Source organism: Tupaia chinensis, unplaced genomic scaffold (assembly GCF_000334495.1).
Source record: "Tupaia chinensis unplaced genomic scaffold, TupChi_1.0 Scaffold000606_1, whole genome shotgun sequence".
Lineage (NCBI taxonomy): Eukaryota > Metazoa > Chordata > Mammalia > Scandentia > Tupaiidae > Tupaia > Tupaia belangeri.
Genome location: NW_006160124.1, coordinates 148885 through 169062, shown reverse-complemented (window position 1 = coordinate 169062; position 20178 = coordinate 148885). Strand labels below are relative to the sequence as shown.

Here is a 20178-nt window from a genome sequence, read left to right as displayed (position 1 = left end):
GGTGTAGTGATTATGTCACTGGACTCCTGCATGGCCAACTGCAGTTCAAGTCCTGAGTTGGTGGCTTGAAAATAATGCTGGGTACATGTGCGTGCCTGCCCAAGATCACAGGAGGAAAATGGAGGGGAAGGGATTACAACCAGCCATCCCTCCCGGGGGGATTTCTCACTTTCTCTCTCAATGTCTCTGTCTCTGTCTCTCTCTGTCTCTGGTTAGTGCACACACTGTATGGCAAAAACCTCTAAAAAAACCCAAAAAGGCGTCCACTTGGTCCTTAAATAAATCTACTATATAATGGAGGGAAAAACTCATGAAAACTCATAGATATGGAAAAAAAAACTGTGGTATAGAAATAGATGCTGCTAGAAACGGCAGTTAGGTGATAAATTCTCCATACATTTAAAATACTTAATCTAGTATTTTAATCTAGTATTTTAATTAGTATTACTAATTAATCTGTTTTTACATCAAAATGTCCCTTGACAAATTTTCACAGTTAGTGGTTAATCTCTTACAGTATGCGTGAGGTTAATAACGCACTTACTCTGATAGCCTTGTGTTGAGCTCGGCGATGTCGTTGATGTCAAACCAGCCTATTTCTTGACGTAGGATTGCATGAAAAAACTTTTGCCTGATTTTCTTAATCTGTCGGCCAGCTGCCAAAGTCCAGAATGAAACTTGTATATAGGCAGCAACGAGTACCCCAGCACCTAATCCTGAGTAGTAATATGCATACCTGGAACATAATTAGAAAGGCTCTGTTAAATTCTGTCCTTTGTCTTTCTCAGGAGAAATGTTCAGAATTGGGATTAAATCAGTTTATTAAACTGATTACAAGGATTGTATAAGGACATCATAAAAAATACACATTAAGATTTTTATCTTTTCTTAAATTTTCATGATGGCAAATCTATTTACTTGAATTAGCAGGCAAAACAGATAATTTAACACTTTCACAATTGTATTCTGCAGTTGCGTATCTTATTATACTGAAATTTATATATTGCCAATATAGAAGTAAAGGGATTGAGCATATAAAATGGTTCTTATTGTGTTTTTCCATCTAGTTTACACAAGGGGCCAAAAAAAATAAAAGTTCTTCCTATTTGACAGACTGGGAAAATATCTCTTAAGTAATATGATAAAATGCCAAAAATTCAAACTGAATTGGAGTGAAGGCTTAACCAAATTAGTAGAATATTGTCTTCAATAATAACAAATAAATTTCAATACTTTCAAATATACTTTTAATCTCATTTAAAAACTATTTCCAGATAGAAGCCTTTCAGACCTGCTTTAGCAGACAGATAGTACTCATTTTAATCAGCAACAGTAATTGATTTGCGAACATACAAACATCATGTTACGGGCTTTTGACATTCCTTTGAAAAGACCAAAGGGGAAGAAAGGCCATAAATAACATTATTGGATCAACTGGCAAAACTGGAATATAAATGAAGGTTAGGTCGAAGAACTGTATCAATATTAAACTTACTAAAGTCGGTAACTGCACTGTGGTTATGTAAGAAAATATTCTTATTCTTAGGAACCTTACTGAAGTACAGAGCCGTGACATATGCCACTTACTTTAACTCGGAGGCGGGACACAAATGATTACAACAGCTGACTCTGGGTAAAGAGTGCAGGTGCTTTTGTATGTTCTTATGACTCTGTAGCTGAACTCACATTCAAGTGACACATTAAATATAGTACAAGGTATGCATATTTATCAATTACCTAGTCATTTCTTCTTCCAGAATTCTACCTGGATTTAGCAGCGACAATGAAAAATTCACTAAATTAAAACAAAAGAGAAACAAGACATCTGTAAATGGCTGAACTATTAATAGGCATCATCAGGTTTGTAAAATCTATTAAGAATTTTAATATACGAAAGTTAGAAGATGTGGTAAGTAAGGTTCTCTAAGAAAAGCAATCTTTTTCTCTCTTTTTAAAAAGTTTATTTCATTTCAGTCACGACTGAGAGATGGACAGAGAGAGACAGCACTCCGGACAGGCTCTTGATGCTGTGACGCTCCCATTGCTGCAGCCAGTACAGATCATGGGCAGCCATCAGTACAGTCTCCGGAGGGGAGCCCAAATCCTTCCCCTGTGGATACATTTTACTGCTGCAACACCATTTGGGCTCACACTCTTATTTTTTTTTTTTCTTCTTTTTAGAAAGAGAGATTTTTGCTATAGAGTGCATGCACTCACCAGAAAGACAGAGAGAGCACACAAGAAAGTGAGAAATCACTTATTATCTGGGTGGGTGGGTCAACCCATAGTCTAATTCAGACTATGACCATGCTTCAATCCCATCTCTTCCATTCTCCTCTTGGGACTTTGGGCATGCATGCACATATGCCCTGCATGAGTTTTAAGCCACTGGTCTGGGACTCAAACCGTGGTTGGCCATGTGGGACTCCAGCACCATAACCACTAGGCCACCTACTGGCCCCTACACTCTTCTTTTTATGCTCAAGTACACTCTTTTCACTTTACTAGGTGAAGAGCCCATGAGTTTAGATACAGAACATCAAGGGCCCAGCTGAGAGACGTAGCCCTCCCAGGTTCTCCCCCCCCATCTTAGGAGGCTGGGGCCTTCAGCAAAGCAGCTTCCTAAGGCAGCACAGAGGAGCCACTGAAGAACAAGGACGAGGGAGCCACAAAGCATAGAGAAGGCAGAGAAGGGGAAAGGAATGGCTAACAAAGAACACACAGGATTTAAGGGGCACTTTCTTTTCATGTTGGCTCTTGCTTCTGCAGATTTTATTATTTAGAGATAGATATTTACTATGGGGCATGTGCATACACCAGAGAGACAGAGACAGAAAGTGAGAAATCACTCCTCCAGGGGGATGGTCATGCTGTAATCCCTTCTTCTGCATTTTCCCCTTGGGCTCTTGGGCACACACACACACACGCCTGGCATGAGTTTTTAAGCCACCGGGTCTGGGACGTGAACTGTGTCAACTACGTGGGAGTCCAGCAACATAACTATTACACTATCTACTGGTCCCTGTAAGCTTTATTTTTACAATATCTCTGTGTCTTTTCCCTTACATGCTTCCTAATGACATAAAGTAAGGAAAGACTGAATCACATCCCTTGCAAAGGAGGAAAACTAAAGACAGAAATAATAAGTGAGTTACTCATAGTCAGGTCAGTGGACCACTGGCAATTGGTCAACGTCCTGTACCCCATGGCTTGTCTGCTAGCAGTGCAGGATTTTGGTATTTTTAAAACAGTATTGGTTGACAGGAAATATATATTAATTTGAGTAAATCTGATAGTAATGTCAATGTGCCTTTCCTGGTTTTTATGTTTTAATAATAGCTAACATTTATTGAGCATTTATGATATGCCAGGTACTGTTCTGAGCATTTTACATATATTAATTCACTTAATGTTCATAACAACCTTATGAGGTACAGAGCTACTGCATGATTCCCGTTTTACAGAAGAGGAAACTGAGGCACAAAGAAATAACTTACCCACAGTCACACAGCTAGCAAGAAACAGAGGAGAAAGTCAGCCCAGGGAAAGTGGACTATATTAAAGCTATACTATACTGATTGATTCATATGTAATGACTTACTTTCATTTTTTTTTTTTGAGAGTTTTTTTGCTATAGGGCACATGTGCTCACCAGAAAGGCAGAGAGAGAGAGACAGAAAACAAGAAATCACCCCCGAGTGGGGATGGCCACGTTGCAATCCGTTCTCCTCCATTCTCCTCTCAGGATCTTAGGCATGCACGCACACGCACCCAGCATGAGTTTAAGCCACTGGATCTGAGGCTCAAACCACGGTCAATTACATGGGAGTTCAGCGACATAGACATTACGCCAACTGCCGGTCCCACTTTCACTTTTCTATAAACACAAAGTGGAGCCAGTCTGTGTGGTGCGGTACTTAAGGATACTGGATCCCACAGAATTGACTGTGTGGTTCGAGTCCCAGACTTGGTGGCTTGAGAAACATCTTGGGCCTGTGTGTGGGCACACCCAAACTCCTGAAAGCAAAGAGAGATGGAGAAGAACGGATTGTAGCAGGACCTTCCCCCATGAGGGTGCTTTCTTGCTTCGGGTGATTCCATTCCCCTTCTGGCAACCCCCCCCCCAAAAAAAAACCCACAAAGTGAAAACATGTAAAGGGAATAACCTACATAGTCAGTAATCACAAAACACCACTACACCACTGCTTAAAAATACACCAGGGCAGGTATTTCCCATTTACCGGGATTATGAGAGAGAAACTGGTCTATCTTTGTTCCTGTGCCATGTGTAAACAGCCCAGGGGTCATGTTTTCCAAGTACTGTGTATCTTTTTTCTCCTTATCTTTTTCCAAAGTGAGATATGGTTGAAACTGATTTAAAACTTAAACTACTGTCAAAACCAATTACTAGGTACATGTCTCTAACTAGGCATAATTTTCCCTCAGAATCATAACTTCTACTGATGTTCACACCAGACATTTCTGATGAGTACTCCAGCTCTTTATCAGTTAGCAGACCTGCGAAGAAATACCCCATTTCCCTTCTCTTTTCATCAGTTCAATTCTGTGTGCTCATTTCGTTCCTTGCTCTTAAATATGACAAATTGAGACAATGTTTGGAACTAAAGGCAGACGCACTATTCTAAAGCTGTAGTATTGGGAGATACGACACTGTGTGTATTGGAGTGCATGTGTGTGTTTTCTGAGTGTAGAAATCGAGTGAAATCTTAAGTAAATTTTATTCAATGAGACCTACTGCAAACATCTAAATTCCTCCAGGAAGGATATCCTAGCTTGGGTTGATCCACTCACCCAGGAAATAAGAATCTAAGGATGTTCCTGATTCAGAGTTTCTCAAAGTCCCAGGACAATAATGGCCATCTATTGGCTAGTCAGAAAAGTCATGGCATGTTTTTACATGGAAAAACACATCATGACTTTTCCAACCACCTATAGTTCTGAGTTGGTCATTTGAAGAGCCCAGAGCCTCCTTCTGCCTGGGGACGATGTGGGTTGACTGACCAGAGAGAGGAATCATGGAATTCTGGATCTGGCAGGACCCTAGAAATGGTATTATCAGATACACCTATCATGCTCCATCTCACAGCTTCCAAGTAGTCACCTGGTTCTCAAAGCTGACTGTCTGTTACAATCCTGTAAGTTGCCTACAAAAGCACAGGTGTCAAGCTCCACACAAGCCCAGTTAAACAGGAACCTTTGGGTAAGTCCAGAGCATCCCATTTTGTAAAGCCCACTTGATTCCAATGGGTCAGTTAAGTAACTTTTCCTACAGTCAGTTGGTGAATGAAAGGCCTAAGAAGTAAGAGTATACATGAAGGATTAGATAAGAAAACAGCCTTCATTATTACCTTTGAGTCTCAAAATCAATCAATATCTGCCTTCTTTGATTCTGTCTAGGACTTTTTTGATCATTTAGAACTATTCAACTCAAAATCCCAGTCAGAATGACTAAGATTAAAAAAACAAACAAAGAAACAAACAAAAACAATAAGTGCTGACAGGGTTGTAGTGAAAGAGGAACTCTCTTAACACTGCTTGTGGGAATGTAAATTGGTTCAGCCACTGTGGAGAACAGTTTGGAGATTTCTCAAAAATCTACAAGTAGAACTACCATATGATCAAGCAAATCCACTCCTTGGTATCTACTCAGAGGACAGAAGACTATTCAATTGGAAAAGTGCTTGCACATGGATATTTATTGTGGCACCATTCACAATTGCTAAGTCATGGAAACAACCCAAATGCCCACGAACAGATGAATGGATAGAAAAACTGTGGCACATATACTCAATGGAATACTATTCAGCCATAAAAAACAACAGAACCTGGCTTTTGACAGGAAGTGGATGATTATGGAAGACTTATGGCTGAGTGAAGCAAGCCAGGCTATGAAGGAGAAGCATTGTATATCCCCACTTAATATATACTGAGTGTCCACACTCTGTGACTGAAACTAATTGACTAAAGGATATAGAAACACAGTATATAGTTGTAAATACCAGATAAAGTGTGTGTAAAAGAGGAGGTTTTGAGGAAGGACATTTAGAAGAAAAATAGTGAGGCAAAGCATTAATGGCACAAAGAAATGTGGTATTATCTGTTGAAGATATTTTGTAATTTTATCAACTGTACCAGGGAGAAATGTTCACCTGTTGAAATATCCATTTTGTAAGCCCAAAAATAATGTGATTGAATGTATAAAAGAAAATTAAATTTAAAAAAAGGAAAAAAGAAAAACAACAAAACTATTCAACCCAAAATCAAGAGCTGACGTTGGTTCAGGCAGGTTAGATTGTGTGGACGGTGAATTAAGGTAACTTAGGGGCTCAAAAATGTCTTTTCCTCTCTCAACCCTGAGACCATACAAGGACATGTAGGGTATAGAGGCTACTCTACAGAATTTTCTCCATGGTTATAATCACTGACTTGGCATAAAAGATATCAAGTTCTTGATACTCTGCAGAAAAACTGTTCTCTATGACTCTGTCCTTAACATTTTAGATGTAAAATGTTTTGTGCATGATTTCTGCACAACAGAATCATTGTGTGGGAGCAGCCCTGTCACGAATAGCTTTATTCTGTTGACAAGGATGGACTGTGTTCACAATAAGTCATTGTCAGACCCTCTTGTAATTTAAACCTTCTAACATTCCCTTCTCATTTGGCTGTTATTTAGCCTAGCTGTCCAAGAATTCAACAATTCTAAAGAATAGACTCTCAATAAACATCTCCATGAGATGAACTAGAAGGTGAGCTAAGTACCCTGTCTACCCCCAACTTGCATGGATTTTTTTTTCTTCTAGCCTCTATGCCTCTAAACAGATCTAGGAGCACTCTGGATTTAGAGTGAGTTTCCTTTAAAGAGTTCGCTTTCTTCAAAGAGGCAAGAAAACACTACTTTTGCAAACTACTGAAGAGTGCACGCTGGAAATTCTTTACACTTGAGGGTCTTCCATTCCAAGTCTCTCAGGACGGCCGGTAGGTCTAAAAACAAACATGGCTACAGAGGATCAAGGATCTGTTTGAACAGAAGTGTTTACAAGGTGGAGGCCGCTGAAACAAAGTTGGCAACTCTTGTGAGTTCATCACTCTGGCAATCAGGACTGTAAGAGACTTGCTCGTGCCGCTCCCTGGAGAGACCTTGAAATTGGCCCTGGGCACAACACATGGCACTTGTCTGCCTTACTAAGCTTCAAAGCCATTTAGTTGTGTAATTACAAACAAGTTTAAAAACAGCAAACTGTGGACCAGCAGTTAGCGTAATGGCTGTGTTGCTGGACTCCCAGGTAGTTGATCGCGGTTCAAGTCCTGGACCCAGTGGCTTGAACTCATGCTGGGCGTGTGTGCATCCGTGCCCAAGATCCCGAGAGGATAATGGAGGAGAAGGGATTGTAGTGTGGCCATTCCCTCTGGGAGGTCATTTCTTGCTTTCTGTCTCTCTGTCTCTCTCTGTCCTTCTGGTGAGTGCACATGCCCTATAGCAAAAAAACTCTCAAAAATAAAATAAAATAACAGCAAACTGCTCCAAATAAGAAAGTTGTGGAACTATTCTGTTGTTAATAAAACAAAAACAGTACTAATAAAATTGGACCAAAAGCAAACTCATCTGTGATGAGTTGTACTGTTTCAGACTCAAAATTTTTTGAATTATGATAAAACACATATAATAAAAATTTTACCATCCTATTTTAAGTGTCAAGCATATCATACTGCTGTACAATGTGAACTTTTTAAAAAGAATTGTTTATTTTATTTTATTTTATTTATTCATTATTTTAATTTGACCAAAGAGAGCGAGACAGAGAGAAAGAGAAAATGAGAAAGCAAGCCACCAGGTTCGGGACTCAAATTGTGGCTGGCCATGTGGTAGTGTCCAGTGCCTTAACCACCATGCCACCTGCTGACTCCTATGAACTTTCTTATCTTACAAAATGGAAACACTATGCCCTCTAAACAATAACAGCTTTTCATTTTCTCCCTCACTTTCTGTTAACCACCATTCAACTTTCTGTTTCTATAAACTTCACTACAGATAGCTCGTAAAAGTGGAATCATACAGTATTTGATTTTTTTGTTCTGGGTCTAGCTTATTTCAACTAGCATAATGTCCTTAAGGTTCATTCATGGTGTAGTATGCATCAGAATTTCCTTTTTAAAGCTAAATAACATCCCACTGTGTGTATATACCATATTTAATCTGTTCATTCATCTGTTAATCTGATCTTTTCTAACACTGAGTAGAAACTAATTTTTGATTGATATATCTCCCTATGGTCATCGGGATGATGCCAATATACAACGAATCTATAGGTCTTCTAAAATATAAAAGAAAAGGAAATAGAGAATTCTACCTCCATCATTTCTCTACAGACATGTTCTCTTTTAAAATTTAGCTGCAGGGTGTGTGTGCTTGATGAAGGGACACGGGTGGGGTGGGTGGGAAAGCACTCCCTGGGGGGATAGTTTCATGCAACCCGTTCTCCATCCTCCTCTGAGAATTTTGGTTGCACATGTGCACATGGCACACACGACCTACTTGTTTCCTCAAGTTGCCAGTCCAGGACTTGAACCGTGCACCTGCCATGTAGGATCTAGCTGCCTTAGCCTTCATGCCATCTGCTGGCACTCTACAGGGTTTTTAAATGATCCTGTCCCACTTCAACTTTTTACCTTTTCAGTGTTTGTGTTAAAGTTTTGGTTAACAACCAATCCATCAAAAATTTGCCTAAACGGATTCTGTTTTCTAGAGTAAGCAAGATTAGTTACATTGGCAGTGTAATGCACATGGCCATGGACCTGATTTGGATAGCAGAACAACCAGAATTGTGCTAGCTGCAGTGGCACAGTGGTAACCCGATCTCTGTAATGTTGAAGCCATGTGGGAGGATCCCAGGGTCACATCCTGAGAGATCCCTGTAACATGCTTTGGAATCCCACTCCAACGCTGTTACCAGGCCCCCTCTTTATAGATGACATCAACTTATGGGACTCTGTGTGAGAGCCAAAGCAGATCACTCTCATACTGATTCCATTTACCTGCCCCCCACTCCTTTTTTAAAGAATGATTTATTCATTTAAATTTGACTGAGGCTGGGGTGGATGGCAGTGTTTTGGAGTGCCCGTCTCTTTCTTTCTCATCAAAGAAATAAAGAAAAAAATCTTGAAAAATGTTCATAAAAAAATTTAAAAAGGCCTGGGTTTTAATTCCATCCTAACACTCACAAACAGTGTAATTGCAGATAAGTTATTTATCCTCTCCGAGCCTTGGTTTCCTCATATATCACGAACACTATTAGCTATTAGGTAGGATTGCTCTTGTGAGGGTTAGGTGAGATCGTATATGTACTATGTGCTTAGTATGCGACCTAGTATAGTGTAAACATGATGAAAGACTACCATTATTGTTATTTTTATTAGAAAGAGGGTCTTTTCAGAGGTGATAGTATTTGAAAATAAATAAATAGCATTTTTGTAGGAGTTTGTTCCAACTACTAAAGGACGCCTTTACTGGATTTCTAAGAGATGAACATTTATCAATATTTATGTAAACATATCCCATTGTATTTATCAAGCAATCAAATATCCTCTTAGGAAATTACACTTAAGTCCTACAACGCTAACTAAATAAGTAGTTCTTAATTAGTGAACACTTTAAAAACCCTTACTGATGATACCTAAATTATGGAGTGCACTTTTAATTAGGTATCTTTGCTATGAAAGCTGTCTTTCTTTTATCTTTTTCTTTTAAATTATTGGCAGACAGTATACACACTAATCAGAGAAGGAGAGAGCGACAGAAGAAGAGAGAGACAGAAGAAGAGAGAGAAAGAGTGAGAGAGAGAGAAAGAAACAGCACACATCAGTTGAGATATAGTCATGCCACAATTCTCTTTCTTCCATTTCTCCACCCCTTCAGGACTTGGGGTATGCACGTGCATGTGCCTGACATGTTTCTTAAGCCACTGGAGGTGGGATTCAAGACACGGTGGCCATGTGGGATCTGGCTCCTAATATATAGCACTAAACCACTGTGCTTTCAGGCTGGCCCTCATTTACTTATTTATTTAATATTCTATAGTCTGTGCAACAAAGCTTTATGCAATGTTGTTTAGCCTAGTGCCTACAAGCCTTAAAGCAGCAGTGCCTTCAGACTTGGTAGAAAGCATAGACATCTTCCTTTCTGTGTTGAATGTGGCCCATATGAAAACAACTGTGGCCTTTGGAATCCCACTCCAACACTGTTACCAGGGCCCCTCTTTATAGATAACATCAACTTATGGGACTTTGGCTCTTCAGTAACTACAGATCTTTGGGTGAGAGCCAAAGCAAATTACCCTCATATTGATTCCATTTATCCCCTTCTCTTTTTAAAAAGAATTATTCATTCACTTAAATTTGTTGTTATTATTATTTTTTTAATTTGACCAGAGAGAGAAAAGGGAAAAGTGAGAAAGCAACCTGCCAGATCTGGGACCAAAACTGTGTTCTGCCATGTGGGAGTCCAGTGCCTTAACCACCGTGCCACCTGCCAGCCCTCTATTCCTTCTTTAATAAAGTTCCAGTTAGTCTGATTGATCCAAAACTTAGAAAATGTGAATACTTTTTTTAAAGGTGGAGAGGTTGAGGAGAGAAAAACAGAACTTAGAAACATAGCTACTATCTGAGCACAGCCAAGAAATACTACCATGCTAACTGATGTATTCTGACGCCCCTCAGCAATGACTATTGGGATAGACAGAATATATATTATATTCTTACTATCCTCAAGTAGAGTGACTTTTCTACTTTATTTAAATGTAAAGCTTTCTGTGTATTAAAAGTCAAACAATATACATATATTTTCTTGAAATTTAAATGTATATTTGGGGAATTTTCTGAGACTATGATAACTTCCATGGTATCTGGAATTACCATGTGTCCACATTATTAAACAACTAGATGGTAAATAGTAAAATCAGTTCCTAACCTTTTACCAGTTAAAGGAAGACTATAACCTGCAAATACAAAGTAGAGAAATGCTTACCTGGAAAAGAGAAGTTTCCTGAAGTATTTACAAATTTATCAGTCATTTCTCCAAACACTATCATCATGAGAGGGAGACCTGATCCATGAGCTATGGCCATGATGGTACCCAGGGACATAAACAATTTATCTTGCCAATCAGAGTATCGAAACTGAAAAAGAAAATAACATAATACTCAGCTTTTGAGATGGAATTTTTTTTCCCACAACTATATCTTCTTCGGATTTTTATTTAAAGCTGCAAATGAGGTCAGCAGGTCGTGTGGTGTTTACAAAACTGGACTACCCATGGCCAACCACGATTTGAGCATCAGACCCAGTGGCTTGAAAATCATGTTGGACATGTTTGCGTGTGTGTCCAAAATTCCAAGAGAAGAGTGGAGAAGAAAGGACTGCAGTGTAGCCGTCCACACTAGGAGAATGATTTCTCACTTTCCCTCTTTCTGTCTCTCTCCAGTGAATACATATGCCCTAGGACAAAAACCTAAAAAACAAAGTGTCAAATAAATGTATTAGAGAAAGTGAATTTCAGTCCAAACCATTAACAGATTAATTTAATAATTCCATTTATTTACATTCTGAGAAGAAATCAATCTAATTCTGTTTAATTCTAATTCAATCAGTGTCTGACTTGGGTGGCTGATTACAATATAATAAGAAGGAATTTAAGTTCGATTTCATTAAGAAGTACTGTTTGATTTCCCAGAGCTCCTGAAGTAGTGAATTAAGAAAAGCCAGGGGAAGATATTAAATTTACACACATACGCACACGCATGCACACACATTGCATCTTTTTCTTTTCTTCCTTTTCTTTCTTTTTTTTTTTTTCTTGCCAGAGAGTGCATAAGTTCAACAGAAAGGGAGAGGAGAAAGCAACCCCTACAGGGAATGGCCATGCCACAATCCCTTCTCCATCTCTATCCTTTTGGAATTCTAGGCACACATGCACATGAATACCAGCGTATTTCTCAAGCCCCAGGGTCTGGGACTCAAAGCGCATGGTCAGTCATGTGGGATCTGTCTGCCTTAACCACCAGGCCATGGGTTGCCTCTGCTTCATAACCTTTAAAATAGCATTTGAATTGGAGGGCACAAAAGCAGTGAAAATAGTTAGTGGAGATGAAGATAGTGTGAAATGGGGCGGGAGAAGAGAAGAGTATGGAGAAGGATAGCAAAAGAACAAATAGAGAGGCATGATAATAGCGGGAGACAGAAATGGTTTATTAACTGTTGATGACCACGTGTACAGTATTCCCAACTAGATTGGCCTGAGAAGTATTTCATGTTGCATAAAGTCTTTTTACAAGGAAAACGATAAACAGTGATTGAATGTTTAAAAAAATAGTCAGGGGACTAGCAGTTACTATAATGGCTATGTCGCTGGACTCCCATGTGGTCAATCGTGGTTCTCATCCTGGACCCAGTGGCTTAAAACTCACGCCGGGCGCGTGTGCGTGCGTGCGCAAGATCCCGAGAGGAGAATGGAGGAGAAGGGATTGCGGCATGGCCATCCCCGCTAGGGGGTGATTTCTCACTTTCTATCTTTCTGTCTGTCTGTCTGGTGAGCGCACGTGCCCTATAGAAAAAAAAAAAACAACTCTCCAAAAAATAATAATAATGATCAGAACAATAATAATAATAATTTGGAAAAAGTAATGACAAGTTATTTGAGGATTATGGGGATTTTAATATCTTTGTATTGACTGATATGCATGGTATTCTTCTGGAAAAAGAAATGTAGTACACTGTAAAGCTATATGTGATTCAATGTAATATTAAAAAGATTATGATAATAAATTTTAAAAGAACTTAATAAAAAATAAATAAATAAAAAATAAAACAGCATTTAGGGGACTAGTAGATGGCGTAATGGTTATAGCGCTAAACTCCCATGTAGTGAACTGTAGTTTGAGTCCCAGACTTGGCCACTTAAAACACTCTGTGCACATGTGCGAGCATATCCTATATCCTGAGAGGAGAATGGAGGAGAAGGGATTGCACACTGCCATCTCCTCTGGGGAGTGATTTCTCACTTTCTGCCTTTCTGTCGCTCTCTGTCTCTCTGGAGAGCTCATGTGCTCCATAGCAAAAATATCTCTAAATAGAAAACAAAAACAAAAACAAAAACAGTATTTAGAACATTTCAGAAGAGAATTTACAATAGGGGAAAATAAAGCCTCTGAGTTTTGAAGTTCAGTTCATCTTTAAAAGGCAGTGTCTACATGTGAACTTAGAGAAGCCTTGCACACATAGTGATGACGCTCATGCAGAATCTCGAAGAATGAGGGGAGCTAACTGGAAAAGAATTGGGGTGGGGGGTAGAGGAAGTAGGGGGTGCTTAGTTTGGAACAGCAGGAAATTACATGGAGTGTGCTACGATTTAAATGTGTAGCTCCTAAATTCATATGTTGAAATTTGGTTGTGACAAGGTTAAGAGGGTGAAAACTATGGTGTTTAAAGGTGGGGCCTTTGAGTGATTAGGACTAGATGAGGTCATCGAGGTAGGCTCCCCTGATCGAACCCTGGTGGGTTCATAAGATGAGGGAGCATTTGCCTCACGATGCTCTGTGTTGCCTCTGGACTCTGCAGAGTCCCCACCAAGAAGAGCCTCACTAGACACCCTTAACCTTGGACCTGTCAAAATTGTGAGCTAAAAAAAAACAAACAAAAACCCTCTATTCTTTATAAATTACCCAGTGTTGTATTCAGTTGTTAGTGATTTAAAAACAAACAAATGAACAACAACAACAACAAAAAAACAGACTAAAAAGAGGACTTAATTAACTCCCCACAGTGGAGTTCCTGGTCACCATACAAAGCATGGGAGATGACATTTAAGAGAACAGAAGGCTGTGGGTGGACCCATAGATGATATGGTGGCTGCTGCACTGGATCTCTTATAGCCTACTCCAGGGTTCAAGTCCTGGACCCAGAAGCTTGGAAAATGTGGGCATGTATGCATGGGTGCCCAAAATCCCTAGAGGAAAATGGTAGAGAAGGAATTACGGTGTGGCCATCCCCTCTGGGGGGTGATTTCTCAGTTTTTTTCTATTTCTGCCTCTTTCTCTAGCAAGCACAAATACCCTATGGCAAAAATTTTAATAATAATAAAGTAAAGCCTGTGGACCACAACAAGGATCCTGGACTTGGGCCTATCTACAGAAGGGAAGGGTGAAGTGCACAACCCCAGGAACTAACCAGAAGATCAGGGTCATAGCACTTCTAAAGGCTTCGTTTCTCACTGTCTTTATTCCTCCTCAATTTCTCACCTCTTCTCCCTGTTTTTAATTGTCCAGTCTATAGATTTCTTTCTCTTTGTTTTTCTTTCCACTTTGTCTTCCAGACTACATCTTCTTATGTTCCCATTTCTATCCATTTGCATCTGCCTCCTGCAACTCTTCTCTCTTTTAAAACTTTCGCTCTGTCCGTCTGCCCCAGTCCACCCTCTTTATGAGCCATTGAAAGGTTTGGGGAGAGTGCCTGATGAGTAAGGCCTGGCAGAGTGGAGTCTTTGAGGCCTGAAGCTGAGTCAGACTGGTGAATACCTCGGGAAGCCTGAGGTTGGAAGCACACAGTGGGGAGGTGGTGTGTGTGCAAATTGTTCTCAAAGAGGGTCAGTCAACGTGGGAAGTGGGGAGTGGGACAAATTTCATCATCAAATATACAAGGAAAGCAAGATTACCTGAAGAGACAAAGGGTCAGAAGCCAGGTAGAGCTTCGAATGAAACTAGAGGAGCAGGTCAGGTCAAGTGTAACTACTGCAAAAGAGACCAGTGTCCCCGAGTTTCATTTTTAATGGCTTCTGGGAAAGGAAGACAGCCAGAGTTAAGAGCACAGAGTCAGGGTGTCATGTTCTCTTTAGTGACATTATATGATATTGAGGAACATTTTAAACACTTTCCACATTAATTGTATTACAGTTCCTAAACTTAAATGTAAGATTAGGTGAACTTCACAGCCACAATCTAAGTAAGTCTAGATTTGTTTAAAATGTGTGTGTGTGTGTATGCACACACAAACATATATACAATATATAATACTAATTCTTATTAGAGCACAGTTTTATTCTGAAGTTTTTTTTCTTTAGGACAAAAATATCTATTTAGAGGTAGAATAAATTACATTTAAATTTAATTTACACTAAACTGTTTCAATTCAAATGAAGTTTTCTTCTTCTACACTAAAGTTTGTGGTATTTTATTGTCTATAGGAGACAGATTTTAAATCTGTGCATTAGGGGACCAGCAGATGGTGAAATGGTGACATCTCTGGACTCCCACACAGCCAACTGTGGTTCACGTCTCAGACCTGGCAGCTTGAAACTCACGCCAGATACATGTGCATGTCTGCCCAAAATTCTAAGTGGAGAATGGAAGAGAAGGGATTGTGATATGGCAATCCTCTCTGGGACCCTACCTCTAAGCAGGAGGTTTCAGCTGACATGTCACTTAGTTCTAACTTCTCTTCTATTGAATGACTGTCATAGTTTGAAATACATCATAATTACCAAAAGTGGGCAAATGCTATCTTGGGCTGCCTCTTTGATACACATTAAAGAAAAACAGATTTGACTTCTTCCAATGATGTGTTGGGTTGCCTTGAACCAGGAGAAAAGTACCAAAACTGTCTTAAGCATAGTAAGAATCCCTCATAGTTACCCCATATTTGACCAATTTTTCTGGAAGTCAAATGTGTTTTAAAACTAATGTAGATAACAATCACCTTCTTATATGCAAATTTATTTTATGCTAAGTTTATAGGGGTGAGTGTGAAGCAAATGCAATGTGTTTTCCTGAAATTGGTGAGTTTGCATGGTGCTAATAACATGTTTTTATTTTCCTGTACACCAGTTAGCTTTGTCCTGTGCCACAGGTAGCCTGTCTCTGCTTCTTTTAACATCCACCTTGAGACCGTGGGTCGACCTTAGACAGCACAAGTAGAGCCAGGGCACCTATTGCTGCTTATAGGCAAATCTTTGCTCTATGATTCATGACCTTGAATTTGAATGGAAGGCAGGGTTATTCACATTTAATATTTCACAGCTTACCAATGCTAATGGCCCAATCAAATTCACTTTCTTCGTTCTTTTCTTGTCTCGGTTGCTGTAAAAAATATAGTGGAATTTAAAATGTTTCACAGTCAATTGAACATAAGCCTGACTAGTTATAAAATTAAACTTTTGTAATACGTTCAAATTCAAGAGCAATGTCCACTAATGTCAAAGTCTAGTTTGACAAACACCACAAGGCAGCTAACAAGTGTGAAGGTAACTGTCCAAGGTACTACAAGGATGTATGGAAAGAGGAGCGAGGGCATCCACAGAGGAAGGTGAGTAATGTAACATGCCTGCCAAATCAATTAGCTTCTTCCTTTTCCAAAAAACTATGCACATTGATTTAAAATTAGTAAAGACCACACTTCTGAAGGATCGTGGGGGAGGGGCGAATGTGTGGCTTCAGGAATCCTGTTGGTTCTAGGATTCAAAATACACCTAGAATCCAACTACTTCTCACACTTGTATTGCTGTCCTCAGTCATATAGCTTCTTCTTAGTCTCTCTACTTCCACCCATTTCTTCTTTGGTTTATCCTTAACTGGAACCCACAGTGCTCCTTTAAAAGTTGAAGTCATTGGGACCAGCAGTTAGCGTAATGGCTATGTCGCTAGACTCCCATGTAGTCGACCGCGGTTCGCGTCCCAGACCCGGTGACTAAAAACTCATACCGGGTACATATGCGTATGTGCCCAAGATCCTGAGAGGAGAATGGAGAAGGGATTGCGGTGTGGCCATCCCCCCTGGGGGGATGGCTTTCTGTCTCTCTGTCTCTCTCTGTCTGTCTGGAGAGTGCACGCGCCCTATCGCCCTATAGCAAAAACCTCTCCAAAAAAAAAAAAAAACGATGAAGTCATTGCTCGGACCTTATCAGTGGCTTCAGGAATCCTGTTGGTTCTAGGATTCAAAATACACCTAGAATCCAACTACTTCTCACACTTATATTGCTGTCCTCAGTCATATAGCTTCTTCTTAGTCTCTTTACTTCCGCCCATTCCTTCTTTGGTTTATCCTTAACCAGAACCCACAGTGCTCCTTTAAAAGCTGAAGTCATTGATTGGACCTTATCAGACAGTGGCTATGGCAATGCATTGGGAGCTGGATCCCACATGGTCCACTGCGGCTTGTAAAAGATGCCAGGTGCATGTGCACGCATGCTCGAAATCCGGATGGAAGGAGGACTGCAGTGTGATCACACTCTGTTAGGGACCTTTTCTCCCTCTCCTTGTCTCTCCTGGGTAAGTGCACACACTGGCGGTGTAAACAAACACACAAACAAACAAAACCTAGCAAGTTGTATCACGATATCACTCTGCTTAATAACCCACAACATCTCTTATCTTTCTCTGAGGGAAAACCAGAGTGCATACACCAGCCCCTAGGACCCTACCTGATCTATTCTCCTATTACCTGTCCGAACACATCTCTCATTCCCACTCCTACTTACTCTGCTCCAATTCCTCAGCCTCTCTGCTGTCCTGTGAACACGGCAAACATGCAAGGCTCGGCACTGTCAGCTACTGCTGCCAGGAATGCTCTCCCTTAGACCCCCACATCGCTCGTTCCTCTACTTTCTACCAAGTCTTTGCTCAAATATCACCTTCAAAATAAGACCTGCCTAACCACTCTGTTGATATTGCAAAGTATTTCTTCTTTGCACTCCTGACTCCTTAACCTTGATTAGTATTTTTTCATAGCATTCATTTCCTAGTTACAGAGCTGTTGTTTTATTGGGGCTGTGTATTATTTATGCCTGTCATCCTTTCAATAATGTAAACTCCACGAAGGCAGAGTTTTCTCTTTTTTTCTTTTACTGTTAAAGAGCACGTGCAGGTTGGGGAGAGAAAGAGAAAATATCCCTTCCCCAAGGGGAAGGGGGTCATACAATAATCCTTTTTCCTCTATTTTTCATCCTGTCAGGATCTGGGGCACACATGTCCATGTGTCCAGTGCATTTTTCAAGCCTGCAGTGCCAGAATGCAAACCTAAAGTTGGCTACGTGGAATGTGGCTCCCAATGCACTGCACTTAATCACAGCACTTAGGGCTGAACCAGAGATTTTATTCTTTGAACCTAAAATACATTTATCTAGGGAGGTGACAAAGTTTTGCTCCTAAGACTAGATCTCAAATTATGTAGTATAGTCACTAAAATCACTAGAGAAACGTCTGCAACTAAACATATTCCAAAGAATGTGTTACAGGGGATAGCAGCATGACTGGAGGAGCCACATAACCAACTCTCGACTGGCTCTAAATACTGAGGTAGGCTTCCTTTGAATGTATATTCTTCAGTCTGCTTTTATAAAAATGAGTCTGTTTATCTTTAATTCCATAATCTTACAGTCTAAACTTTTCTTTTGAGCAGCTGGCTTCTTCCAGCAGAAGGCTGAAGGCTTCCCATCGGAGGCCATCCCTGGGCTCTGGAGTGTCACTGAACCTTTTGCAGGGACAGCTTCTCTGTATGCTCTCAAATGTTCAGCCAGTGCAATACACAAATAGCCTTCTTCATGAAAATGCCATCTATTAATAGATCCACAGTCAACTGCAGTCCAAGTGGCCAGCCCACGAAAACCACATTTTTCTTTCCTCGGTAATACCATCTATCAGTTTTCCAATTCTATATTGCAAAACCAACATTTCTATGAATAAAAACCATGGTTTGTCGAAGGAATAGAGCCTTGTCACTGTTGGAACAAATTAACAGACTGAAATAATGCTTCAGTTGGACTATCAGATAGGTGCATTTTCAGTTAACTAATCAGGCTCCTTGCAGCTTGAGGACAAACTGAGGAACATGATAAGTGTGTCTTTCTGGATGAGCACTGATGACACTGGTCAGTTAGTTCTGGGTGGCCTGACATGAACTCAAAGACCATACAGCCTCAAAACCATTACAGGCTAAAGGTGAAAATGCTTCCCTACTGCCACAGTGCAAGAGGAAACAAAGGTGGCATGGCCTGGGCTACTCTGCCCCTAATGAGGCCTCTGAAGTGCACAGAACAAGGTCCCAGGAACCAAATTCAGGAGAAGGACCAGTGACCAAAGGAAGTGCTGAGATTTTTCCATTGCAATGGAACAGAAAGGAATTAGGAAGTGCAGGTTAGGGAAGAACTGCACTGGTCAAGGCCCTCTCCTCTGCTCATGGAAATATAGAAGCAGCCTGGCCATGGGAGGAGGGGGAGAGGTAAAACAAGGAGGAAGAGCAATACCCCCTGAGGTGGGGGTGGGGGCGGGGAGGTGGAGGCAGGGGCTTGTTTCTCCTCATTGCCCCTGTTCAAAAGCACAACCATCAGCAGCAGATGTCTGCTGTTCCCTAAGCATGAAAACTCTGATGTACATCAAAGTTACTTGTAAAAGTTCTAAGTTACATAATAGAAGGAATGCCACACAGCACATGCATTCACATATATCCAGTCAGCCCTGCACCCAGGGCAAGGCACACATTTAAAGACAGCCTGTTCGAAAGTATCCTCAGCAACATTCCTCGAGGCCACTTGAAACTTTTACTCCAAGCTCTGAATCTTAAAATAATTCTCCAAAGAGCCTCCAAAGGCCAAAGGCACCAGCTAACTTTCTCAACTTTTTTGCAAGACTGAGCTTGGCCCTGTCGATTTGATTCACGGGGCTGAAGTACCTGCTGCTGCCCAGTTCAAAGTCGCCCTCAGCTCTCCTGGGACGCCCGGCTGTTCCATTCCTTGCGGCTTCCAGATCCATCTCCGCCTGGGGAGAAAGCACAGTCTCAGGTCCCAGTGCACCTGGCTGGGCTCCTAGGGGACCACCAGCCTTCTTGTAGCCTCTCTGATGGTCCTGAGCGGGGCGCTCAGGTCGCGGAGACCTGACGCTCTCGGGGGAGGTCCCGCTGCTCCCGCCCCGCGCCCACTGTCCCCGGGGTCTCTGCCGCGGTCCGGCGCGCCCAGGCCTCCCTCACCTCCGACTTCTGCGTTTCTGGCGGAGCAGCTGGGCGCGCGGGCGCCAAGGCCTAGGGGCCTGAACTTTGCTTGCCAAGGCTTCACCCCAGCCCCCACGTGCCGCAGGCCAGAGCGACACCTCCCGCTGCCGCCGGGGCTATGGCCCCCCGCCC

At 41.0% G+C, this 20178-nt stretch overlaps 1 protein-coding gene and 1 long non-coding RNA gene across 2 annotated transcripts in view; one reads left to right on the top strand and one right to left on the bottom strand.

The window, feature by feature from the left end:
* Positions 1-20147, bottom strand: part of LOC102478068 (phosphatidylcholine translocator ABCB4) — a 91105-nt gene extending 70958 nt beyond the window's left edge. Inside the window, exons 1-6 of the mRNA XM_006158730.3 lie at positions 20026-20147; positions 19732-19817; positions 16091-16145; positions 11045-11195; positions 1738-1795; positions 545-736 (exon numbers count right to left, since the gene is read on the bottom strand). Coding sequence (XP_006158792.1) covers positions 545-736; positions 1738-1795; positions 11045-11195; positions 16091-16145; positions 19732-19811 — 536 coding nt within the window. The 5' untranslated portion in view covers positions 19812-19817; positions 20026-20147. The remainder of the gene's footprint in view (positions 1-544; positions 737-1737; positions 1796-11044; positions 11196-16090; positions 16146-19731; positions 19818-20025) is intronic.
* Positions 16262-18672, top strand: LOC106736014 (uncharacterized). The gene is made up of 3 exons (XR_001371149.2): positions 16262-16371; positions 18287-18359; positions 18463-18672. It is a non-coding gene; the product is annotated as an uncharacterized LOC106736014 (long non-coding RNA).
* Positions 20148-20178: the final 31 nt, after the last annotated feature.